The 27536-nt window shown below is 38.7% G+C and overlaps 1 protein-coding gene across 1 annotated transcript in view; it reads left to right on the top strand.

The window, feature by feature from the left end:
* The window catches only part of GLG1 (golgi glycoprotein 1), a 148467-nt gene that overhangs the window by 106236 nt on the left and 14695 nt on the right, over positions 1-27536 (top strand). Inside the window, exons 5-17 of the mRNA XM_077890457.1 lie at positions 5326-5529; positions 6369-6440; positions 7375-7558; positions 9996-10210; positions 14720-14841; positions 16262-16363; positions 18156-18309; positions 19075-19212; positions 21634-21720; positions 23011-23073; positions 23801-23914; positions 24910-24998; positions 25796-25913. Of these exons, the coding sequence (XP_077746583.1) occupies positions 5326-5529; positions 6369-6440; positions 7375-7558; positions 9996-10210; positions 14720-14841; positions 16262-16363; positions 18156-18309; positions 19075-19212; positions 21634-21720; positions 23011-23073; positions 23801-23914; positions 24910-24998; positions 25796-25913 (1662 nt within the window). The remainder of the gene's footprint in view (positions 1-5325; positions 5530-6368; positions 6441-7374; positions 7559-9995; positions 10211-14719; positions 14842-16261; positions 16364-18155; positions 18310-19074; positions 19213-21633; positions 21721-23010; positions 23074-23800; positions 23915-24909; positions 24999-25795; positions 25914-27536) is intronic.

Genomic DNA, 27536 nt, shown 5'->3' with positions numbered 1-27536 from the left:
TTTCATCTTTTTGTGGTATTTCAGTACAGCATAGGAAAGCAGAGGAATTAATGTCACCCAAAAGTAGTGTCATCTTCAAAATATTAAACCAGTTGCTGGTTACCTATAGTGTTCCCTGGCAAAGCATTTTGTTGTCTTGTGAGCAAAGTAGTTGGGGTAGAAGAGACTTGAATTTTCTAAACTTTCTCTGCATATACCTCATTGCTGCTATAAAAAAATTACTTAGTAAGCATACTGATATAAAAGAAGTTATTTAAATATTAGAAAAGTTTAAGATTATGAAGGTACTTCTGACTTGTGAGCAAAAAGGTACTCTATAAATATGATCTACAGCTATCTTTATCTCAGAAGAATTAATTTTAGTAAAGACGAGAATGAAAATAACTATCTAGCTGACTTCTTTCTTAATTATGTGTGGTCTTACTTTTGTTCTTATGAGTCTGTTGTCCATAAGGTCACAATGGAGGTTTGGTCAGGTTTATTCTGAATTTGTTGGCTCAGCAAAATGAGTGAAACTCCTGAGAAGTAACAGATGCTGGGGTAGAGGTGGTCTGAGGCATATTTCTGGCGTCAGCTATTAGTTGCTGCTGCTCATTAATCGGCTCTTTAGGAAATATGAGGGAAATTAAAACCTTTTTGTCTTTTTGCCCTCTATTTGTTCATTGCCCCATGGTTTGCTGGCTTCCATCACTGACAAAGGGGGCATGGTGTTGAATGCTAGAACTGCACACACCAGTCCAGATGACGGTTTTAGTGCTGGTTATTGTCTGGCTTTCACCAAGTATCCTTTCCTTCATACCAGCATAGGGCTCTGGCCCTTTCATAGGGCACCTCTGAGTCGGTCTTGAGAGCACTGTGAACTTGGCATAGAGCTTTTGGCAGCTGAAGAAAGACCAGTTTTAATAAAGAAGGGAGATTTCTTCCTTGCCAGCAGACTCTAGAAATGGCACAAAAGCACTTAAGCTACTCTAATAATTCAGGAAGCTCTTCTGACTTTATTTAGGGTGTTAGAGATCATATCCAATTCCATATCTCTTTTTAAAAGCTTCACATAAGTGTTCCAGACATATTTTTTAGGAATCAGTGATGACACTTTTCCATATTTGTGATTACAGTTTACCTCTGTTTGTAGTAGTTTTTCCCTGTTGACATCAAGATAATCGCTGGTTAGGTTCCCACTAGCAATCTGAATTGTCACTATAAAACCTGCTTTCAACTGCACATATGAGTTATTAAGTCTCAGAGCTTGAAATAATCACGGAAAACAGTAGTACCAGCAGAGCTGGAGAACTGGATGGTGAGAATTATTTGCCCAGCTTTGTTAAAATAACAAAAACAAAAATGTTCCTGTGGATCATCAAAATGTACGTTTTTGTCATGTTTATCTTTTGCTATACCTACCTATTAGGGTGAATTTCTGTTTATACCAATCCTCTATCCTAGCTTGAAAGGCTAGGAGGATATTAAGATAGATTCATGCTTACACTCCTGAAAAAGCATGTTCCTTCCTATATACTTCACTCTGGTGCTACAGCCAAGTTTGGAAATGGGGAAGGCATGTCCTCAGACCCTCTTGGCTTTTTAAACTATAGTTTATTTCTCTGAGGTCAATTATTTAGATATGCAAATTATCCTGAAAATTAACGAATCAGCTTCTGGCTTGTCAATTTGAAATTTGCCACTGAAGCTTACAAACTCTTCTGTGATTGGCTTTGATCTGACTTCCTCCCAAGGTCAGAGAGGGCTAATGGCTAATCTGTTTGTACCCTGCCTCTGTATGAAATAGAAAATGATGTCAAAACTTTGATTTTTAAAGAAAATGTTAATGTAAATTTGAGAACAAAGACTATATGTTAATAAAAATTTTTCTAAATAAATAGAGTTAAAATGAAAGGGCAGATCTTCAAAAGTTAAAAGTATGAATTATTTCATCTGAAGAAAAAGAATGTGAGATCCAATACAGACACTTAATTGTGGACATGTGCTACATTATTACTACTTTTAGACTTTTCCCTCAGTAGTTACATAATTTTATCATTCGCTGCTCTTAACCAGCTACTTTGAATAATTTGGATAGTCTTTTTTTCTCTTTATGTAGTGAGGAAGACCACAGAAGACACCAGAAACATTGAGATGGAGAGTGGTTTATAGCAGAGATAAAAACTGTGAGCTCTTCCCTACCTTTTTGAGATTTAGTGTTATTTTCTCTGTTCTTTAAGAAAAAAAAGATAAGGTTATGGAGAAGAAAAGATACTACCTTTATCAAATTGCTAAAACCTGATCAAGACACTTAGTAGTTTTAAGACAGACCTTTATCTCACCACAGAAGTCCATTTAAGTCCATTTACAGGATTATTTATTCCTATGTCAAGTCTATATGTTAATAACTTAAACTTTTTTAACCTGAGTAATTTTATTTTCCTGTAGATAATGTGCCAATGTGTAGTTTACTTCTTTTGCTTTTGGTCTTATTCAGTAATTAGCCATGCAGTCTTCTTTGTCAAATATTTGAATACATTTCAATTATATAACTAAAATGGGCTGAACTGAAAAAGCTCAGAAACTCGACGGAACTGAGAAAAGTTCTTGAAATATGTTTATTTGAAAAAAATCATCTAAAATTACAATGAATGAGGGATCCCTGGGTGGCGCAGCGGTTTGGCGCCTGCCTTTGGCCCAGGGCGCGATCCTGGAGACCCGGGATCGAATCCCACGTCGGGCTTCCGGTGCATGGGGCCTGCTTCTCCCTCTGCCTGTGTCTCTGCCTCTCTCTCTCTCACTGTGTGCCTATCATAAATAAATAAATAAAATTTAAAAAATAAAAAATAAAATTACAATGAATGAAAATATCTAATGGAGTTGATGGTATGGCCCAGCACTGATAGGTGCTACAATTGCTGTAATTATAATTAAATCTTAGATTCCTTAGGGGATCTCAAACCACAATGATGCTGCCTTTATTTAGAGGCAAATGGAACCATTAAGAAATATAATAACCCTAAATAGATAATCTTACTGGTGGCACATTTAAAACAGTTACAAACCCTAAGATACAGCGAAACACTCACTACATGGAAATCATTTCTTTACCCTGCGATGCCAGGACTAAAGGCTAAATCTAAATCAAGAATTGACAATCAGATTATTATTTTCAACCACTTTTATATTTTTAAGACTTATTGCTAGCAGCCATCTAAGTGTGTTATCACGGGCTACTGAACTTTGGTATAGGATATTATTTTGTTGTAACTAATAACTTCTTATATATAAGAATAACTTCTTATATACTGTAATATAAGATAACTTCTTATATACTGTAAACTTCTTATATACTGTAAATAGGAAGTGGTATGTTTCTGTTGAAATGTTTATTATCAGGGGATCCCTTGGTGGCTCAGTGGTTTGGCCCAGGGCATGGTCCCAGAGTCTCAGGATCGAGTCCCACGTCAGGCTTTTTGCATGGAGCCTGCTTCTCCCTCTGCCTGTGTCTCTGCCTCTGTATGTGTGTGTGTCTCTCATGAATAAATAAATAAATAAATCTTAAAAAAAATGTTTATTATCATAGGTTTGTTTTTCCTTTGGAAAGTGGAAACAAGCCTTTCCTAAGTGGGCCATAGTTAGACAAACTTGAGTGTCACTCATAAATTAGGAAGGAAAAATAAGGGATCCCTGGGTGGCACAGCAGTTTAGCGCCTGCCTTTGGCCCAGGGCGCAATCCTGGAGACCCGGGATCGAATCCCACGTCGGGCTCCCGGTGCATGGAGCCTGCTTCTCCCTCTGCCTGTGTCGCTGCCTCCCTCTCTCTCTCTCTCTCTCTCTCTCTCTCTATCATAGATTTAAAAAAAAAAGGGAAGGAAAAATAAGCCTCGTTCTGGATTTCTGCGGTTTGTGTAATTTCTTCTCTCTGTCCTTATCTTTTTGTCACTTCTCTCTCAGAGTTTTGTTTATCTTGTTCAGAATTGCCCTCCAAAAAACCTTTTTGGTCCTCTCAGGCTTTTATGCATTAGATAGAATCATAGAGCTAATGAGCAAGGTTCAGGTACAGATAAAGTATAGGAGACATGAGAATCTGCTAGTAGAGCATGCTTCCTAATCTTTTTTGGGTCAGCAAACCTTTTGAAAATTTAATGAAAGCTCTGAACCCTCCTCAGGTACAACAAAGTAGAAGAAAAACTATACAATTTTTTTTGTTGTTGAATTGAAGTTTTCCTTAGAGTAGATGTTTCCCTGCCTGGTTTTAGGAATCTTTTTATTATGTACAGATGATTTCATAGACATAGTATTTTACTATAACAAGATAATGTGGGATCCCTGGGTGGCGCAACGGTTTAGCGCCTGCCTTTGGCCCAGGGCGCGATCCTGGAGACCCGGGATCGAATCCCACGTCGGGCTCCTGGTGCATGGAGCCTGCTTCTCCTTCTGCCTATGTCTCTGCCTCTCTCTCTCTCTCTGTATGTGTGACTATCATAAATAAATAAAAATTTTTAAAAAATAACAAGATAATGTGTGTATGTGTAAATAAGAGCATATACTTCCTGCTGCTTTGGTTTGCTGTATTTATGGTTATACCTCTCAAGTTTTTTGAAGCATGTCTTCTGAGTATAACAGATTGGGGCTCTTGAATAGAAAATATTTAGGAGAAATATCTCATATTTTGAGTGAATGAGTGCTTGTGGTTGCTATGGGAATGATGCAATGTACAATTAAAGATAATTGGATGGTTTTAAGAAAGCTCAAACGTAGTTTGTTATAAAGGGTGGTAATCTCATTAAATCATATTAAGATAAATCCCAAACATCAAAGTGAATATTATACTACAAATTGTACATATCGGGGTCTTTGTGGACAGTACGGAGTAGAAAAATGAGAAAGAGGGTCTCTGTAATGCCTTTTCTCAATGGATTTTGTGGTTTGTTGTTTTTTTAACTTGACTAAAAGCGATTTTATTGGAGAAATACCTTTCACCCTTAGAGGTTGATGAACAGATTTCTTTAGTGTTATTTCATTATTGACATGAACCATGAACAGAGCATTGGGCTGATGTAAATTCATAAGATTTTTCTGACATTTTAAACCCAAAGATTTTAGGTTTCTATTTCTAGTGCTAACTTAATTATACTTAAATCTCCCAGGATCTCTCTTTCCATTTGTAGTATGCAAATATTCTTTTCTAACAGAAGACTGTTCACATTTTCTGTGACTTCCAGAGGGTGATAGGTTCCCACCTGATTTCTCAGCAGAATATCCATAAGCCAACTATATATTGAATTGAGAGTTGTTGTTTTTTTAAGCAAATGATGTTTGTTAATACCCTTGCTTTTTTAGGATGCACATTCACAAGGTGAGGTGGTATCATGCTTGGAAAAGGGCCTGGTGAAGGAAGCAGAAGAGAGAGATCCCAAGATTCAAGTCTCTGAACTCTGCAAGAAAGCCATTCTGCGGGTGGCTGAGCTGTCCTCAGATGACTTTCATCTAGACCGGCATTTATATTTCGCTTGCCGAGATGATCGGGAGCGTTTTTGTGAAAATGTGAGTCAGCTCAGAAGCTGTTCTTCTCTTTCAAAATATTTTTTAATACTCTAGTCCAAAATAAAAGAAACCAGCACACTCTCTTATGTAGATAAGGCATGAAATGGAAGGTGGAGTTGTTCCTAGGATAACAGAGAATGATGTTGGATGTTTAGCCTTGATGATTTAACATCTAGTTAACAGTTGGTTTCTGACAGTTTCCAGACATTATTTTTTTTACTTTATCTCAATTTCAGTTCTTAGAAGTCTATGTTATTTATATACAGGAGTCCTGTTTTACCAGGGAATCCTATTCACACCTATCCCATGGCTAAAACTGCCATATTACATGTTATATGATTTTGGCCACAATGAACAAAACAGCAGGTGGCTAACTTTTAAAACTAAATCCTTGATTACTATCTGCAGACCATACAGAAAACTTGCTAATACTTTTAGATAGAATAATCTATCCTTTCAACAAAGAGCTGAGAGCAGCTTGTGTATACTCCCACTCTCTTGTTTTGAATTAGTAGCTTTAACCATTAGAGCCACTGATTATGAGTTTTATTGACTCTAACATAAAATCATAGTCTCACAGACACTTCTTTTGGTTCCCTAAGTAACAGTGTATCTGGGAACAAATGACGAATCATGGGAAAATTTTTCATCTTTCCTGTGATCACTGTTTTCTTCCAAAGGCTACTAAATGTCATAAATGATTGAGCTATTTGTTTAAAGGTAATCACATTTATAATAATTTAACAGAAAGTTCTATGTAAGATTGTGGATAGTGCCCAGCATAACTCCTTAGCTAATTGTTATTGTCCTCATCATCATGTGTATGTTCTATCTTACAGACACAAGCTGGTGAAGGCAGAGTGTATAAGTGCCTCTTTAACCATAAGTTTGAAGAATCCATGAGTGAAAAGGTAAGTATTACTTTGAAACAAACTGATATGTTATTAATTTTTTAAAAGTTTTCTTAAATTCTCTCAATATTCTTTTAAACTTATATCAGAATGTAAATGACTGATAAAGCTTACCCTTTTCAGAGACGAGACACTTGGTTTTTAGTAGAGAACCAAAGCATACTTTGCGTAAGCCAAGAAAATGAAGCTTTGTGATAGCTAGACATTGGGAAGCCAGTTAGAAATCGATTTGGGGAGTAAAATTGGAGAATTATGTATCACAGTCACACTGAAGTCAGCCCTACATACTCAGGAAGCTTAGGCTAACCAAACCAATATGCTCTACAGGTAATTACCTACTTAATTTTTCAGCAGCTGTCTCAGTAAGCATTCTCATTACTGTTAGTCCTCTGTGCCTGTATAAATGTAAGAATCTTTTATGTCTTTTAAAAAAATTATTATTCTTGGTTTTGCTATCCTGCCATTTACTTTCCTATGCAGCTGAAGAAATGTTTCATTCAGTTGCTTATATCATTTACTATCGAATAATTATATTTTAAAAGCATAGATATAACTTGCAGAGTGTTATGTCAGCTGCCACTTTGATTCTTGAGAACTCGACTTGAGGGACATTGTGGATATAAAAGACTACTTTGTCAAGTCACTGTATTAGAGCCCACCAAGACTCATGTGCGTAGGACAGCTTCTTTGCTATTGCAACAACCAGCAACCCAGGGTAGAATTCCAGGGCTTCCCCATCCATTTACCCCTACCTCTAACAACACTAGTTTCACACACTTGTGTTCGAGTCTAACCAAATTTAAAGTAGGCATTTTGGTGACAGCTGCAGTTTTTGACATAGTTGGCCATGAGCCCCTGCTGGTCTTAGAGGTCCCTGTGAACAGCAGAACTCCCTGAGTGCTCTTACAACCCTGTTGCTGCAATCTTTATTCAGTGTCGAGAAGCACTGACGACCCGCCAAAAGCTGATTGCCCAGGATTATAAAGTCAGTTATTCGTTGGCCAAATCCTGTAAGAGTGATCTGAAGAAATATCGGTGTAATGTGGAAAACCTTCCACGGTCCCGGGAAGCCAGGCTCTCCTATCTTCTCATGTGTCTGGAGTCAGCCGTGCATAGAGGTAAGAGTTTATTTCTCTTTATACTTTTCAGTCCTTTTGGGATTCACATTCTAAAGCCTCTTGCATCTGTAAACATTACTTTCCTCCTACATTTGCTCTTTTGAGCGCACCTGTACCTTACGACTCAGGAACCTTTCTTTATAAAATATAATTCCAGGAACTGAAGGCTTGGTGTCCTGAAGCCTTGTTAAAGGCTCTTTCTCTTAGCTTAGCAATCTCCAATTTTTTTTTTTTTAAATCTAAGGTATATTTCTCAAATCCAATGATTTTAATTTTAAAACACATATTCAACATATTTAGGAGAGTCAGGGTAGCATAATGATTTTTAATATATGAACTTTGGAACAGAGAGGCATAGCTTTCAATTAATGATTCTGTCATCAAATTGACTGGTTGGATGGCCATTGTTTACATTTCTTAATCCCTCCCCAAATTCATTTTTCTTAACTATAAAACAAAAATAGTATTTATAGTGAAGAGTTCTTACGAGGATTGAATGAGGTTATTTGGAATAGCAGTTAGCATTCAATCAGTGATAGGTACTGTTATTGTTATAACACTGATGATTTTAAGAAACTAAATAGAAACTTTTGAGTCCAAAAGTCAACCCCTGACAAAGGAACCAAGAGGGCTTATAGAAGATCAAAGTTGTCTTTCTTAAAATTGGCTACAAGCTGTAAAAAAGAAATTCCTTGCTCTTATTAAATAAATAGTACTGGGACAATTGGTTAGTGAGTAAAAAGTTAAGTGAAAAACAATCTCTAAATAAACACTGAACTTTTCGTGAATTTTTTTCCCCCCAATATCTAGATAGTGTAAAAACTCCTAAGCTCAAAAGCAATAGAATAGCAACCACAGACAGTGCATGGTCTTGGACTGAATACCAAACAAAGGATATTTTGGAGATAATTGGAGAATGTTGATTATGGTCTGGCCATTAGATGAAATTGTCCTAAAATGGAAAAGTAGAGATCGTTGACTTGTAAAATACTGTAAAACAGTATGCATAATACTATCTAATTTGAGGTGGGTTTTTTTAAAGAGTTAATTTTTTTTTTTAAGATTTTATTTATTTATTCATGAGAGACACACAGAGAGAGACCTAGGCAGAGGAAGAAGTGGACTCTCTGCAGGGAGCCCGATGCAGGACTCGATCCCAGGACCCTACGATCATGCCCTGAGCCGAAGGCAGACACTTAACACTGAGCCACTCAGGTGTCCCAAAGAGTTAATGTTCTTAAACTGCAAATTAACAAGAAAGACTAAGTGAATATACATCCAAAGGCTGTATACAGATAGTTCAGAAAAGTCACACAGATTGCGATTATTAAAAAGACTGACCATATTAAGTGTTGGTAAGGATTTGGAAGAACTGGAGTAATGAACACAGCTGGTGGGAAGTTAAAATAGTACAACCATTTTGGAAAATAGTTTGCCAGTTTCTTGAAAGTTAAACATACATTTGCCATATGACCCAGCAAAGGCATATGTCCATATAAACTCTTATACATGAAGCCTCATAGCAACTTTATTTATAATAGCCTGAAACTGGAAATGACCCAAATGTCCATCAACAGTTCAAGGGGTAAGCACATTGTAGTATATCCACATAATAGAAAAATATTACTTGATGATAAAAAGGAATGAACTGTTGATACATAGATGAATCTAAAAATAGTTATGCTAGGAGAAAGAAATTAGACAAAGAAGTGCATGCTGTATGACTGTATTTATATCACCTTCCAAAAAACTGGAAACTGGTAAACTAATCTGTAGTCATAGAAAGCAGATCATTAAAAAAAAAAAAAAAGGCAGATCATTGGTTGATGGTGGAGAGGGAGGGAGAGATTCTCAAGGACCACGAGAAACTTTTGGAGTTAATGAATATGATTAATATCTTGATTGTGGTCTTGGTTTCAATAACATTTACATATGTCAAACTTCCTCGATCGTATGCTTTAAAAATACAGTCTGTTTTATGATAATTACATCTCAGTAAAGCTGTTTTTTAAAAGAAATTTCTTAAGTTTTCCCAGGTGACATTTTTAGCTCAAAGAAGGAGCCTGGGGAGGCTATAGTGAATATTTGAAATGTAGTTTTTTCCACAAGCTGTAACTCTGTAACCCAGTAGGGATTGTTCTTGGCTCTCATTGTTATCCCCATAATTATCTTATTGATAAGACTTTCATTGGTACAGCATTTGCATGATTAATAGTAAAAAAAACTATATAATGCAGAACACTGTCAAGATAAAACCCTAGTCTCTGAAGTCTTAAACTCATTTTATGCTGATAAATACTCTTTCTGTATTCTAAGCTTTTCAGTCTAGATAATAGTGTATGTTGTATTCTGGAGGAAAATGTGTACTTTTATATGTGGTGATATCTGATAGTAATGCTCACCATCCATTAATGTTGTGACTTGAATCCTAACTTAGGGCGCCAGGTGAGCAGCGAGTGCCAGGGGGAGATGTTAGATTACCGGCGCATGCTGATGGAAGACTTTTCGTTGAGCCCTGAGATCATTCTGAGCTGCCGGGGGGAGATCGAACACCACTGTTCTGGATTACATCGGAAAGGGCGAACTCTGCATTGTCTAATGAAAGTAGTTCGTGGGGAAAAAGGGAGCCTGGGAATGAACTGCCAGCAGGCGGTAAGGAAAAATTTTCTACCACCATTTTGAGTGTTACATTTCATCAGCTGAGGAACCTCTTCCTGATACTGTCCCAGCTTCCTTTATCTGAATCATCAGTGACATCATGGTGAACATTGAGTACTAAGAACCAGGCAGAATATATTTCAGGCATATATTCATAAGAACATGGAATTTACTGCAGAGCAGAAGTCTGAATTCATAAACAGTAAATGGAGCTATATGTAGTTAAAGAAATAGATAAAATGTATTGTTTACTGGAGTTTTTAAAGGAAAGGTAACTTGCCTAGAGGGAATTTCTAAATTCAGAACCAAGGCAAACTAGGTTCTGGTAAATCAGAAAACATCTTCCACCAAAAGAGGATTTTCCTATCTCTATAGTTTTGTTTGAGTTGAGGCTGAAAGAGAGTTGTAATGAATTGAAATTTTCTAAGAGTTTCTTTTTATTACTGATGTGCAGCATACCATAAATACCTGGCCTGAAGGATCAAGAGAGCATTTCAATTTCAAAATCACACCATCTTTCATATTACAGTAGGACAACTATGCATGGAAGGGGCTTTCTCTGTCCCCAAACTCTACTGTAAGTTCTATAAAGATATTGGGAAAAAATTAGTGCACTTCTTGGAAAGATAAAGTTACTCTTTTTTTTCTGTTCTAAGATTTTACTGATTTGAAGGAAAGAGAACACACGAGCATGAAAGGGGGAAGGGCAGAGAGAGAAGGAGAAGCAGACACCCTGTGTACCAAGTTCCCAATGGCAGAACTTGATCCTAGGACCCTGGGATCATGACCTGAGCTGAAGGCAAACCCTTAACCAACAGAGCCACCCAAGTGCCTCTAAGATAAAAGTTCTTTTTGCTCCAGAGTTCATGAACAGTTGAGTAACTACGGATCAGGGACATAATATAAAGTTAACAAAATACGTAGATGCAGTGCATCTGTTTCATTACCATTGTCCATATTTATTATTTTTTTTACTAAGAGTCTTTGAACAATTCTCAGTACCAAATGCAACAGTGGTACCTTGTACAGTGTATCCCATACATCCTTTAGGATGCACAAAAGATATCATTTAGCTTTGTATCCTAAATTAGGGAATTGAGACTTTTCTCAGTGAAACTTTATAAAACCACAATTCAGTCTTTTATTTTATTGGCATTTTTATTAAAAATTGAGTATTTCAGAAAATCAGAATTTTACAGTCTGAAACTAAATTTCCATGGAATCTTGATGTGTAATAAAATTTCATCTTAACCTCTATTACTCACCCTGACCCAGAATAGACAGTAAATTGTACATCCTATAGTAGAAAAAACGGACAAATATAGCCTCTTCTCCAAAATTCCAAACCCGGCCAAAAGGAAGGCTTCTATAATCTACTGTGGCTTTAGTTGGCACAGTGTAGTTCTTTAGGAGCAGTCCTTGCTAGTGATTGTCCTAGGAAACCTCTGTGACAATGTGTGTGCCTGGGCCTCCGACTCAAGAATGAATCAAGACAACCTCTATTTGCATCTCGTCCTTTTTTTTTTTTTTTTTTTATTGGTGTTCAATTTACTAACATACAGAATAACACCCAGTGCCCGTCACCCATTACATCTCGTCCTTAATGTGGCATATGATGGGGAAGGAAGTGGTCAGGAATAAACCTGTCTTTTCACTGAGGCTACTCTTGTCCCAAGACATACAGAAAAAAAAGAAAATAAATTGGTTTAACTTTATTTCATGGCATCTACCACCCAGGGCTTTTTAAAATTTAGTTTATTAAAAAGAGCTAGTGAGTCCACTTGAAAGATAAAGACCACTCATCTCATCCTTTGTGCCTAGAAGAAAAGTAAGTTCTAAACCTAGAGATTAGTCTCAAATAATGAAATATGTGGTTTTGCCCACATTCATTTTAGCCAGGTGGTTACACATGGACCATGATTTTTAGTCTTTGCTCACAAATATTAAAGAAGTAAATGATCCAAAGGGAGAATATGGTCCTTAGTCATCTCCTACTATATTATCCATTGTCAGTCGAGTGGAAAATATTTTGAGATAATTTAAGTACATATCTTTCTTTTTCAAAGTTCTCTTCCTTGATAGAGTACATTTCCATGCCTGTCAGTGATTGGCCACTAATTTTCCCGGTTCTCTGCTTGGTGATGCTTTGACTCAGTGATCTCTCAAAAATAGTAAACTGTGAAACATGTAGATACTTTTTATCTTAATGAGTACACACTTCTCCAAATGCACCATAATTTTGAACTTACTAAATTCAGTTAGGGCTGAGTGAGTCTGGGCCCAGTCTCTCCCTGGCCAGAGATGACTATGCAGAGTATTCTCTAGACTGATGGTTTCTCAGAAGCATTTTCCAGGTTTTTCCTAGACAGTCAGGGGCTGGAATGGATATATAATAATGTAGCAGTTCATGTTCTTAGTGTTTATTTCCCACACAGCTGCCCCTGTATTCCAGAGCAGCAGTGATCCCTACAGCTGTTAGCCCAGTAGAGTCTGTAGAGCATTCATTGTCTCCTTTCAGGAGTTGTTCATTGTGAATTCTAAAGGTTTGCCTCTCACTTGTGGGTATTTAATTGATAACAGTTTTGGCAGAGAGTTCCAGATTCCCATGATACTTACAACTTCCCTCTGAAAAAGATGTAAATATTTTGGTCTTTGTCAGCAAACGTCATTACTGAAACTTGTAGTAATCTATCAACCAACCACAGCATTTTGTAGCTTCTCTAAATTGCCACCAAGAACTGGTATAAATAATTTCCATTGCAGAATATTGGAAATCTTTTTCATTCATCTTAATTTTTGACTTTAGAATACACAGAATTGGGATTTTCTCTATTTCCTTTTGATGCATGTTCTCTGATCAATGTGTTGTGAGGTCATTGCTTTCATATGAGTCCTTCTGGGATAGTAGGTCATGTGTATGAGGATCAGAGAAGGCTCTACTCCAAAGGCTAAATCTGTGACACAAAATGGGCTCTTTTTCTTTAACTTGGAAAAAAAAGGGACCCAAAGCAGAAGGACTATAGTTTTCAAATTTGCTTTCTGTTATTTAAAATTCCTACCCCAAAACACCATCTGCTATCTATCTGTACTAATAATGATCTTTTATGTACATAGAGTGCTTTGCTGTTTATATAACCTTCTCCTATAATTACTCTTTTCTTGTAATCCTCCTCAGTTCATGAAACTGTAACTGGAGGTTAATCATGCCCATGTTCTCAGAGCTAATATCTGGCAGAGCCAGAACTATTAATAGAACTCAGGTCTTCTGATCCTTAATTTAGAGCTTTTTCCTCTGTGCCTAACTGCTTTCTCCTCAAAGACAGAAAAAAGAAATAGAGGAACATCTTCTCATGCTCTCATTTTATTCCATGACAAAGGATGGACCAAGCAAATGTTAAAAAAAAAAATACTCATTTTCTTTTCTTTTCTTTTTTTTTTTTAATACTCTCATTTTCAGCTGCATAATGACAAGTATTTTTCTGGATACTTATAATGAACAAGCTCTGATTTACCTCTTGGTTGTATAAGATAATTGAGGAAAAAGAGAAATTAAAAGTATTGTGTTCTTGGTTTTTGTAATTGATATTGCAAGTTAAATGAAATCTCACCTGTTTTTAATAATGTGGAGCACATGTTTTTTAATGCCAATTTATTGGCAGCAAAATCTGTATCCTAGATTTTTTTTTTTAATTTTTATTTATTTATGATAGTCACAGAGAGAGAGAGAGAGAGAGGCAGAGACACAGGCAGAGGGAGAAGCAGGCTCCATGCACCGAGAGCCCGATGTGGGATTCGATCCTGGGTCTCCAGGATCGCGCCCTGGGCCAAAGGGAGGCGCTAACCCGCTGCACCACCCAGGGATCCCTCCTAGATTTTTTTTTAAGGTTTTATTTATTTATTCATGAGAAACACACACAGAGAGAGAGAGAGAGAGAGAGAGGCAGAGACATAGCAGAGGGAGAAGGAAGCTCTGTGCAGGGATCCCAATGCGGGACTCGATCCTGGGACTCCGGGACCATGCCCTGAGCTAAAGGCAGATGCTCAACCACTGAGCCAACCAGGCATCCCTATATTCTAGATTCTTATGACCAAATTAGGTCTATGACTGGAAATGTCTTTTATTTATCCTTCTTCACTCAAGTCCGGCTTGGTTGTGAATGTCAGATTTAACAATCTGATTAACAAGCAGGCAGATGTGAAGGAAAAGGCAGCCTTTATGTTGTAAAGACCTGTTACTATACAAATATCCGTGGATGGTCCAGTCAGGTAGGCAAGCAATCTCCACAGTGGCTAAACCAGAAAAACTTGCACTCAAGACAGAGAAACAAGTTGGAAAGTATTTGGCAGGCATGAGTTATCAAGGTTGGCCACTGACAATTGTAGTACCTTGTTAAGAGACCACTGTGATATACCAGATTGAGTAACTATTTGAAGAGATGACATTGCTCCTCCCTGATGTGTAAGTGACTTTCTTCTTCTTCTTCTTTTTTTTTTTAAATCCAGCTGCAGACACTGATTCAAGAGACCGACCCTGGTGCAGATTACCGCATCGATAGAGCTCTGAATGAAGCTTGTGAATCTGTAATACAGACAGCCTGCAAACACATAAGATCGGGAGACCCAATGTAGGTTATCTTAAATGTGGTATTCATATTGTGTTTTCTTTGGCAGTGTAGCATCAGGAACATTCCTTTAAATGACTTTTGGATGGTTTTAACATCTTAACTGGAATTCTGTTAAATAGAAACACATAGATATTTCTATTAAAACTAGTATTGGGATTGAGACCTCGGCTCTGCCTCATTGATGATGTAGATACCTAGACCTAGCATTGTGACTGACAGTTTATTGACTGACTGAGCATGTATGAGCCTGTACATTAGATCACTGAATAATTCTGTTTGATGGTCAAATAAAAACGAGAGAGAAGCATTCAGGAGAAAGTGACACATACTTTGTCTCTTTATTTTCATCCTTAAATGTATACATTAGCTATTTGATAATTATTAAAAATTAATTATAGTTGAAGTAAGAAATGTTGTGGTTGGAAGATATAATCATGGACAAAATGAACTCTCAAGTTGCATCCAAGATTTAGGAAAGCTATAAAATACTTGAATCTCATGCAGTAGTTTTATTCCATATGATGCACAAACAACTCTTAAAACCAGATTACAAGTAAAGAACAGGTTTCCCATTCTGCAGAAATCTTTATAGCCTGCAGCCAGCAGTACCCAACGATAAAATGAATGCAGTCCATGTTTGTCATCATGCTGCTATGCATACACTCCCGCTGTTCATGCTGTGGCAGGGGATTTTAAAAAAGGTGTTCTTCTTTAAAGCTTTTTGTGAAGTTAAAAGAGATAGACAAACACAGTGAAGACTAATGAAAAATATTTACCACCATAAAAAATAACTGCATCAAACATAAGGGGTCAGGGGAGAACTGCTACAGCTAAAAATCATTTGAAGATATTGTCAATTAAATGCAATATGTGGACCTTTTCTGCGAGTTCTGGTTTGAATGAACATATAAAAAGATGTAAGATAATTGGAAAAAAATTGGAAACTAACAGGATATTACATGACATTAAGGATTTTTAAAATTAATTTATTTTGGTGGACTGTGGTATTATGTTCTTTAGAGAAACATGCCCAAGAATTTATGAACAAAATGATATAGATTTGCTTCAAAATATCAGCAAGGGGATGTAGAATTAAAACAAACTAGGCCATAGGTTGATAAAGCTATGGGAGGGGAAGGTGGCTGTTATGATTCTTTACCTTTGTGTGTGCTGGAAAATTTTCATAATAAACAGTTAAAAATAAAACAGCTGCACACAGAATCTTATGCAAACTGAGTCCTAAGTGCTAAGTGGCCCTGAAGTTGACAGAAAGCATAATCACTATTAGACTAAGTTAGTTTGAATTATTCTCAGAAAAGTAAATCCCTGACTGCCCTCAAAAAGCTCAAGGGCTTTTTCTAGGAAATACTGATGTGAGAGTTCCAAACCTGTTACAATTTCACTCCTGTTTTATGCCCAGGATCCTCTCATGCCTGATGGAACACTTATACACAGAGAAAATGGTGGAAGATTGTGAGCACCGTCTATTAGAACTACAATATTTCATCTCCCGAGATTGGAAGTGAGTATTTTGAAGCCAGAGTCAAGTGTTAAACCTCAGCCTCTCCTGTGTAGTCCGTATATCCTGTATGGCTTGAAATAATCAGTAAGAACATGTTTTTCTTAAGTTCTGGGATGACTGACATGCTCTGATCCCCTGAAAAACCTTTCTTGCTTTCAGAATAGTTTCTAAAAGCTGAGGCAGCCTCTGCAGATGCATCCCCAGGTGTCCTCATTCACTACTACTTTGGAAGTCAGAGTCAAATGTTTCTGATACCACAGACATCCATCCTCAAAGAACTTGGGCACCTGTGGGCAGCAAAGATATCTTCAGATATGTCTCTAAGCAGATAATAGTGCCCTTTTATTTTTATTGATTTGTACTGGATGTGGGAATTTGCTTTTATTTCTTTAACTATTCAGAGTTATTGAATTTTCTATCTTAAGAGGCTCTTATCAATAACTGACAACTTGATTCTCTAATTCTCTTCTTATACTGTTAGCCAAAAAAGGGGGAGAATGGGGATGAAATAAAAGAAGGATCTGTGTTACAGTCAGAATCACTATAACTTACTGCTCCAGTGCCCTCCTCTTCCCATGTTTAGTTTGCCTTTCTACCCCAAGGCAACCAGTACTCGGCCACCTGGGAAGCTGGCTGCTCCTCCTGCTCCCATGGGAGCTCAGCTGCTTCCTCACTCAGTTCTTTTAGCCACTATAGGTTTCTGGCAATTGAATATGTTACCCACATATTTTACTGGAAGGAGATGATTCAGAAGATTCCGTGTATTTTTTATAAGATTTTATTTATTTTTATTTTGAGAGAGAACGAGAGCATGCGTGCACAAGCAGGAGGAGGGGCAGCGGGACAGAGAGAATCTCAGGCAGACTCCACACTGAGCACAGAATCCAGCGTGGGGCTCGATCTCCCAACCCTGAGATCATGACCTGAACCAAAACCAAGAGTCAGGCACTCAACCAACTAAGCCTCTAGAGTGCTCCAGATTCAATGTATTTTTATTTCTCTTCCCTCAAATTAGCCTCGGAAAGGACTACAGAAAACTGTGTGGGAATTTCACTGTACTTTCTCAAGCCATCTAAACCAAAATAATAGAGTTTACTGAGTTTATTGCCTTAATCAAAAATTCCTTCACCCATTATCAAAAAACACTTCACAGACTTAAAAGCTACTCATTAGGTATTAGCCTTTCTCCTCACATTCAGTAACTCTACCTCAAAGTTGACATTATGATATGGATAAAATTAAGCCTCCATTGGTCTAATCTGGAGAAGCAGCAGGCTCGTTGCTTTAATCCACTGTCTCCAGAGTCGAAGTTAAATATCAAAGTATCAGGGTTTTTTGTGGGGTTTTTTGTTTGTTTGTTTGTTTTGTTTTTAGTTAATAAGCATATTCAGGCAAAGTAAAAATATAACTGCCTTACCTGGCATGGGAAAAAGAAGAGGAACAGTTTAACTAGAAGGGAAGTCAAGTGAGAGATTTTGTTCATCTTGGTATTTCCTGATCTTACTGAATCTCTTATATCAGGTAGGATTGAATTTCATTCACGCTTACCGAATCAGTATTGAGTGAAGAATTGTGAATTGCTTGGTGACAGCTATAGCCCTTATGGTCTCATTTCAGCCAGGCAAATTAGTGCTGAGTCCACTGTAATGAAGTGCATCTTACATAGCCAGTATGGCCTCCTTGAGGTGGGATTAAAGCCTCTGCACCAAGGTCAACAGACTTCTACCAGTTGACCACTCTATGTTCCTGAAGAACAAAATTCAAGAATATCTTTTCACTCTTAACGTTATAGGCTGGACCCTGTCTTATATCGGAAGTGCCAGGGCGATGCATCTCGTCTTTGCCACACCCATGGTTGGAATGAAACCAGTGAACTTATGCCTCCCGGAGCTGTGTTCTCTTGCTTATATAGACATGCCTACCGCACTGAGGAACAGGGCAGGAGGGTATGCACTCTATATTGACTTTATTTCTTATCAACCATTTGTTTTTTAATTAGTTTGCTGTGTATCATTCTGATTTCTGTCATCATAGGAAACTATATTAGTAAATCTGGCAAGGAAGGGTTACTGCACTACTAGAAACTTCATCCACTGAGTGTACATAGAGTTGCTTCATCTGATTTTACATTTTCAACAAAGTATTTCAACAAAATGTCAGCAGACATTTCCATTTTTTTCTTTAAATTACTAAAATCAAAATGACAAATAGACAAGTATTGCTGCCCTGACTTCATTTAGCTTTAAAGATACACTGAAACTCTTAACCAGGATAAAATGGTTATTAGGCTTGTTCCGAGTTTAGGTAAATTGGAATCCAGTGTTCATGACCTAAGTGTGTGTTCTCTCCTGAACTGGACTGGCATTCTACTGTACATTCATGGAGCAGTAGCAGATTAGTTTTGCTAAACCAAAAACTCTAACCTAATCTGAAGAAAGCCAGTTCACTTTTTATCCAAGTACTCTGAGAAAAAGATGTTTCATATGGTATATTAGAAAATGTTGAATGTATAATCTCATTCCTAGAGGTATGGATTTTTAGAAGCCTACTAAGAAGATTTAGTCCTCACTCTGGGAAGAGATTTGGGGTGTAGAGTTTGTACAAAAAACTATAACATTATTAGTTTCCTGGCAACAGATTTCATTTATATAGTGTCTTTTTGTTTTGGTTCTAGTACTTTTAAAGTATTTTGCTTATTCTTTTTCATATAGTTGTCACGGGAGTGCCGAGCTGAAGTCCAAAGGATCCTACACCAACGTGCCATGGATGTTAAGCTGGATCCTGCCCTCCAGGATAAGTGCCTGATTGATCTGGGAAAATGGTGTAGTGAAAAAACAGAGACCGGACAGGTAGCTGACATAGTATATCTGACATAAAACTGTTTATCTTATGGTGGTAGTAATAATAATAATAATAACAACATTCATGATTAATATTTTATATAGAGTACAGCAGTATATAATGCATCTCTATTTTGTTAGCATTATTTCTTCTTCATAAGAAATTCTAAGAAAAATTTTCTCTTTGGTCTCTATATCAGGAATAATTATACTTTTCCAGCAGTTGACTGGTTTATATATTATGGTTACTATATTTTGTAAATGATTATTATTTTCCCTCTTTGTGTTGCCTCTTTAAAAACTTGGCTCCAAAGGTATGGCCTGCCTCTAGCAAGTATATGAGATTTTATGGTAGGCATCTAGGTTACTGCTAGTTCCATCCCACTTTCTTTACTGTAATTTCTTTAACTATTTTTTAACTTGTTTTAAATTATTGTATTACCTTTTTTTTCTTTTCTCACTTTTATAAGGTACATTAAAGTCCTTTTGAGGGAAGGCAAGGTATAAACATAAATATATATAAATACTGGCATGTGTGAATAGTGTGCATGCCTTACAGTAGTCCTGCAAAATATGAAGGAATGGGACTTATTTTTCCCATTTAGTGATTGACAAAATTTAGGTGAAGTGTATTTATAGGAGTGAGGTGTACTGACTTCTTTACCTAATACTCAGGTCTAATCCCAGCCAGACACCTGGTCCATTGTCTTATAACCTTTCCATATAGGAAAGTATAGAGAAGAAGCAGCCTCCAAGAATTACAAGGATGCTGTGAATAGTTCCTAAAGATTTTGTGCTTGATTTAAAAAACAGAAAAGCTATATTAATACATTCTAACAAATTAAGTTAGGAGGTGGCTTCTGTCTTAAGGCAGGGAAATGAAGCAGCGAGGAATAACTGCTTGTTTAAAGCTCCAGTAATACTAGAACAAGGTGTGAATTCAGATTTCCAGGTTCCACTTTTACTGCTACAAAACACCCTCTGGGATTAAACCACCAACAACTCACCACGACAGGGATTTGGGCATTTTTTAAGAAGCAGCATGACTCACTACTCAGATTTGTTGGCCCTGGCAATATCATTTTCAGCAGTCTGCTTCCTGGGCCTGCGGCAGTTCTGTCATGTTTATTGTGGGAAAATGCCTGCAGTGGAGCTTTCTGCTGCCTTTGTCTAACGAAACAAAGGATATGGTTATATGGAATCCCAGAAAACAGTTTTCTTTCATACCCTCTTCAAAGTAACATTGAGGGGTCACCTGGGTGGCTCAGTGGTTGGGTGTCTGCCTTTGGCTCAGGGCATGATCCCTGAGTCCTGGGATCGAGTCCCACATCGGGCTCCCCTCAGGGAGCCTGCTTCTCCCTCTGCCTGTGTCTCTGCCTCTCTCTGCATCTCTCATGAATAAATAAATAAAATGTTAAAAAAAAAAAAAGTGACATTGAGAAAACTGCACTGTATTGCAGCCCATCACTGTGAAGCTCCTCTTAGGAAAAAGGATTCTGTGAATGGGATTTTTCCCTTAGCTGTTTTTCTTACTCCAAAGTTTTATGCATTTCTCTTCATCCCCACCCTTTGTGGCTGTTGTATAACTCCTATAACCCTGCTCGTCCATTCCTATTTTGGTTCTAAAACAGAGATTCTTGCAGAATACTAAGTTAAACTTGATCCTTTAATAGAGCCATTTGCTGAGAAATAGCTGTGGATATATTTGGGAAAGTGAGCTTCTTTTCTACTTAAAACCTCTAAATTACTAAAAGGAATAGTAATGGATTGATGCTATAAAGTCACTCTAGGTCAGGTTCCAAAGCCCAGAAAAGATAACTTTTAGATGCCCAAACCCTAGTGTGCTCACCTACTTTGCAGTTTTCCTCAGGATCCTTCTGTGTGGGGTGGGGTTAGAATCCCAGATTTGACTTGCAGAAGCCATCAGCTCTATGATGTGTTTTGGACCCTGGGTCCCAACCTACTTTGCTCACGAAGAGTCTTAAAATATTACGTGTCTTTCATTGTGAATCTGTTGTTTGATGATTATCTACATGCAGATTTAAAATGGGTGCAAAGATACCAAAATGCAGATAAAAAATGGAATGGCAGGTTGTTGATGGAATGGAATAAAGGCCTGATAAAATTTTTAGACTCTGGGGATGTCTGAACATTGACTCTTATTGGACTTATCGATTTGGCCTTCTGGATTTGCATGGCTATTGTACCCCCTTGACCCTCTTAACCACCCTGTTACATCAAGTACATATCTTTTCAACAATCTCAGTTTGGGGACTCAAATAAAGCTTTAGTGTTTCGTTCAGTGAAGTAGTTTTAGAAAGAAAAGATAAGGAGGACACTGAAAAGGAAGTAGACACTGTTCTCTTGAACAGCTTCCCTTGTTCAATTATGTAATTGAAAAATGCCAAAGGAATGCTTTCTTATTTGCAGGAGCTTGAGTGCCTCCAGGACCACCTCGATGACCTAGCTGTAGAGTGCAGAGATATAGTTGGCAACCTCACCGAGTTAGAGTCCGAGGTAAGCAGCTTGCGGCCAAAAGATAGCAGGTGTCCTGTCTACAGCCTGTCCTCTTTTCTCAGTCCTGCCCTTTCTTGGCCCCCGAAAGAACCGATTCCTTCTGTTGGCTTTGCAAAGAAGTATATTGTGTTGCTTCCTGAAACCCTTTCCTCATATCTCCCAAGAAACACCCTACACACTCAGCCCTTTGGTTTTCATCATCAATTAGAATTATCACAGTGATTAGACCAATCTGTTTCCTCTCCTTTAAGAAAAGATAGCAACTGTGCTTCGGATCTCTTAATCATATGCAAGACTAAAGACTAGTCCAAGTATCCCTATTCCTGTTCTCTTATTTTAGCTCTTTCAATTAGGTCATCTGGTCATGTATGTGTCATCAATAAAAAAATTAAAGGCTGGGACTTCCATTTGAACGTGGGAGACCACATTTAAATACATGTGTTTATCCCTGTTTCATCCTGAAACCCATAGAAATATTAAAAAAGAAATTAGAAAGTCTCATAAGCATAGACATGTTATTTAGAAATACAGAGCATTGCTGGGAAGGGAGCAGCTAATGTTAAAATTGTCTTGTGGGGGCAGAAATCAGGGAAACGGGGGATTGCTCTTTTTTTATCTTAAGCCTTTTAGAACCATTTGGTTTTTTTGAACCATTTGAATTATCAAAATTGGCAATATGTAAAATTATATTTCCCAACTAGTCTTTTTTTGCTTTCTATTTTTCAGAAGTCTGTTGCTTTCTTTCATTTTCTGTCATCTGCCTTCTCCTGTTCTCATTGTCCTATGGGCTTTTGAGGACATTCTAGGGTGTGGTCCTCTTTAAAGGAAGGTGTTATTTCAGCAGCTAGTGCTGCACAGAGGTTACTGTCTGCTTAAAGACATTTGTGTATGTTCTGCAGAGGCAGTGGTTTGTCACCTGTTAGGAGCTTATAAACTAAAGAAATATCAGTTACCCATATTTTCATTTTGAACTGCTTCGCCATTTGGAAAAATGCCAAATGCTAAACTCTAGTATTACTGTTTAATGTTTTTTTCTCTGCACTTTTCTTAATTCTGCTTTCTCTTTTTTGCTCAGGCTCAAGAGCTATCTCCCTCTAGAGAAACTTGCCTTTCAGAATATGATGGAGGAGCAATTCTGTCTGTGTTGGGACTGTCTAACCCAAAGCTAGAATAGCTCCTAAGTGTACATCTTAGATTACTTGCCCATCAGTTGCTACTGATTTGGAAACACAAACTGCCACCACTAACTCTTTCTAAAGCAGAATTATTAACGTGCTTAATCTTCTACAGGATATTCAAATAGAAGCCTTGCTGATGAGAGCCTGTGAACCCATAATTCAGAACTTTTGCCATGTAAGTAATGTCTAGAGAGACAGATTAGCAGCAGAACCAAATTCTCTGGGACTTTGGCCCTCAAGTATATTGCATTTACCTCTGTCTGCAGCATGTATGACTCCCAAGTGATAGATTGACAAGTTAGAGTTGAAAATGTAAACAAATTAAGAGGGGGTCCCACCATCCTGGGAAGTCTTATCGGATTATGCTTGGTAGGTGCCCTGGTGTGTGTGGTTAGCAGCATTTGTTGAGACGCCCTTCACAGAGGACAGAGGGAGGCCCTCCTGAGCACGGCTGAGGTGCTTCCAATACATGAGCTCAGGGTTTGTAGGCAGCAATAATAGCTTCTCCTTGTAAATTGAATGAATTCTGTTACCTTATTACTTTATTCACTTACTGAACTAGCTAAATTGTGGGGATAGAACCATAAGGATCTGACCACCAGGAGGCAGTGTTAGGCATGATCCTGAAGGCTGGTTGCTGGCATCATGAGGGGAAAAGAGCGAAAGGCCCCGCCCAGTACATGTTCTTGTTGGAGCTTTGTGCAGGGCAACTTGCTGTGCAACCTCTAGTCCACTGAATGTTTATCCTCATAATTTCTGAGGCTTATTTTGATATAATTTATGATTTATCATGTTGAGGAAGGCTCTAGAATCAGTCTTGTTTTCATTTTTTATGAACTGGGGTGCATGATTTGTTCATTAATTGTTAGAAATTAAGTATAAGTGTGTACTGCATTCCCCAGGACGTGGCAGATAACCAGATTGACTCTGGGGACCTGATGGAGTGTCTGATTCAAAACAAACACCAGAAGGATATGAATGAGAAGTGCGCCATTGGAGTCACCCACTTCCAGCTGGTTAGTAACGCCAGGCAAACCCTTCCTGTCTTGGCTGCTTAGATAGTTATAAATTCCTTTCTCTTCCAGAGCATCAGAGCACCTCTTCTGTGAAAATCATTTTTTCCAAATATATGTCCTTTTCTGGTTCTCAAAAAATGTGGTCTTTATCCACTATGGCCAGGCACAATGGTAGGCTCTGGGAATGCAGTGCTAAATAATATGGAGTCTCTACCCTTAGAGAACAGGCAGTCCAGTGGGGATAGAGATGAGTGAGTCACATTGCTTGCTTTTGTAAGATATGTTAGCATTTGCTTACACAGCTAGTATCAGCAGTGCCTGCTGTTTTGTGTTACTTCAGTGCAGCAGCCCAAATATCTATCAGTACACTAGGCCCTAAGCCTTTTTTTTCTTAAATCATACTACCCAGGTCTGGCATCCAAATAAGGTTAAACTGTACTCTTCATAGTTGGCACAGATTTAAAGGAAGTGTTTCTGGTAAAGCAAGTACTTCCTTCCCGGGAGGATGAAATCTGTCCTTTGTGTAAAATTGACCTCTTCTCAGGGCCTACAGCCTATCTGGCTGCCTTTACTAAATGATATCAAGGACCTCTGGAGTGTGGACACTGGAGACAGTGGGCAACAAACAAAGCCTGCCCAAGTCAATTCTATGTCTCTTATTCTAGTGAGAGAGACACAAAAACACAGTTACAAATAAACACAGTCTCATGTGGGCCTATGAAGAAAAATAAAGCCCTGTAAGAGCTGAAGGGTGAAGGAGAAAGAAGACTTCAGAAGGAGGTGTTTAAATTGAAGTGCCAGGGAGTGAGGAGCAGACCATGGTTGATTGATGGCAGGGGAAGGGGAGCGCTTGTGGCAGAGAGAGCAGCGTGATGGGAATGGGAGAATTGCAGAGTGCCTGGAAGGCAGGCTTCAGCACTCTGCAGTGTTCCCTAGCACTACTGATTGGAGCTTGCCACAGTGTTGCTGAGTTTCTTTCTCATCATCTTTTTCAGGTACAGATGAAGGATTTTCGCTTCTCTTACAAGTTTAAAATGGCCTGCAAGGAGGATGTGTTGAAGCTTTGCCCCAACATAAAAAAGAAGTATGTAGCTTTTAATTGATGCATTCTGCTTCCCTAGAGTCTGGACAGATATCCGGTGTTCTGGTAGGATTAGCCTCAGAAGCCTGCACTCTCCCGCAGTAATGTGACTGAGTACTTGGACTGTGTGGCCAGGTCATCTTGCTAGCTGCCTGGAGCCACAGGGGGCGCAGGTGGTTCTGACACGGAGAACCCAGAGGCTAAGGAAGCCGTTTTAATGTTCCCAGCTTTGGGCTGTCTGAGGGAGCAGATCCAGACTGTGCATGTGCACTTAGAGAAGTAAGGTACAGTGTGAATGAGAACTTAACCCACTTCCCCTCGACGTCATTCCATTATGTCAGCTCTTCAGGAGAGCAGCAGGGGCTTTTACTGAGTTTAGAGGTCTAGTGAAGAAACAAAAACTGTATTCATTTAAGAATTAGGTCTCAATGAGAGAGTGATGAGCTCTTAATAGCATGGCTGTCCCAGTTCTTCCATCTTAATCTTCATCAAAGACATAGCCCAGAGTTAAGAGCAGCATTCCTCTCTGGTCACATGTTTTTAACAAAACAAACATTGAACTGTCCTTGCATACATGTCCCCTCTCTGGCCTCCCTGCCAGGCAGGAATGTAGCCTGCCTTCAGACGTTTGGAACTACTGCTTTTAGCACTCCGTGAACACAGTGAGACTTACAGAGAAGGTATTCAGAAGCAAGTAAAGAGGTCCTGCACTCTGGGGTGGTGATCTGGTCCCTGCCCCAGCCTAGCTCTCTGCTCTCATGTGGCTCCAGCCAGTCTCAGCCTTCTCCTTTCCTTGCCAGGGTGGATGTGGTGATCTGCCTGAGCACCACCGTGCGCAATGACACTCTCCAGGAAGCCAAGGAACACAGGGTATCCCTGAAGTGCCGCAAGCAGCTACGGGTGGAAGAGCTAGAGATGGTAATGCCTCCTAGCATGGCCTCTGAGCCCAGAAACACAGGGGCAGGATCTAGAAAGTTGGGTGAAGGGTGAGGGCAAATTGGAAGATTTAAGCCACTATTGTGATTGTTAAGACTTGGAGCCTTCCACTGAAATTTTACCATGTGACAGCTTGTTGCTTTACTTTTCCTAACCAATAAAATGTTTTTACCACGTGTAACTGGAAGTTCAACTATAAGGCAGGCTCTAAGCATGTGATACAATCATTGCATCAGTAATGCCCTCAAGAGGGCAGCCCCGGTGGCGCAGCGGTTTAGCGCCACCTGCAGCCCAGGGCATGATTCGGGCTCTCTGCATGGAGCCTGCTTCTCCCTCTGCCTATATCTCTGCTTCTCATTCTCCCTCTATGAATAAATAAATAAAATCTTTAAAAAAAAAAAATAATGCCCTCAATAGGGACACCTGGGTGGCTCAGCAGTTGAGTGTCTGCCTTCACCTCAGGGTGTGATCCTGGGATCGAGTCTTGCAACGGGCTCCCTGCATGGAGCCTGATTCTCCCTCAGCCTATGTCTCTGCCTCTCTCTCTATGTGTCTCATGAATAAATAAATAAAATCTTAAAAAAAAAAAGCCCTCAAGGATCAAGGGTCTCTCCCTATTGTCTCTGCTGTTAACAGCACCAGCTTAATTATAAGGCTGGTTTCCCTCATAATGGCCACCTGCAAACAGCTGGGCTACTTGCTGCAACATTTGTCTCCAGCAGCAAAGTATAAAGGGAAACCTCCCTTCCCAACAGCCCATAGCAAGATCCTTCCCTCAATAATATATATATATATATATTTTTAATAATATATATTTTTAATTGTTTATTTATTTGAGAGAGCACAAGCCTGGGCGGGATGGGGGTGGGCAGAGGGAGAAGCAGACTCCCCACTGAGCTGGGAGCCCGATATGGGGCTTGGTCCCCTGATACCAGGACCCTGGTATCATGACCTGAGCCAAAGTCAGATGCTTAACTGAGCCACCCAGGTGCCTCTCCCTCAATTTTCGTCTACCAGTTTGAGAACTTTGCCCACTCCCTGACCAATAGCAGTCTCCAGTCTACAGATCCTAAAGTGACACAGTTGTTGGCAAGTCAGCTGCAATGTGTACTGTAAGAGGAAACTTCTTACTTTACTTTTGAGGTTAAACCATGTTAAGAAAACAGCTAAAAGTATGTTTAATATATTCTGTATTGTGAATCACACTTCACCTTGTTTTAAGGAAAAACTAGTAATGAATACTGAACACCAATAATATCACAAAAGTTCCATTACCAGATTTTCCTATGGGGCGGGAGTGATTCAATAATTATGTTTAAGTGGAGCTGCCTTAATGTCCTATTATAATTAAGACTTTGGGTCCCTAGCTTTGAACTTTACTCTTCTGGTAAAATAGTAATAATAAAAGTAGAACCCTATATTTTACATAATGGTTTTAACTTTCTAAACTGGTTTCCACATCATATGATTTAACATCATTTCACAGGGGATCCCTGGGTGGCTCAGCGGTTTAGCGCCTGCCTTTGGCCCAGGGCGCGCTCCTGGAGTCCCGGGATCGAGTCCCATGTCAGGCTCCCGGCATGGAGCCTGCTTCTCTCTCTGCCT

This window comes from Canis aureus, chromosome 3 (assembly GCF_053574225.1).
Source record: "Canis aureus isolate CA01 chromosome 3, VMU_Caureus_v.1.0, whole genome shotgun sequence".
Classification (NCBI taxonomy): domain Eukaryota; kingdom Metazoa; phylum Chordata; class Mammalia; order Carnivora; family Canidae; genus Canis; species Canis aureus.
Note: the sequence above shows the minus strand (reverse complement) of the source record. Positions and strands in the feature narration are given on the sequence as shown.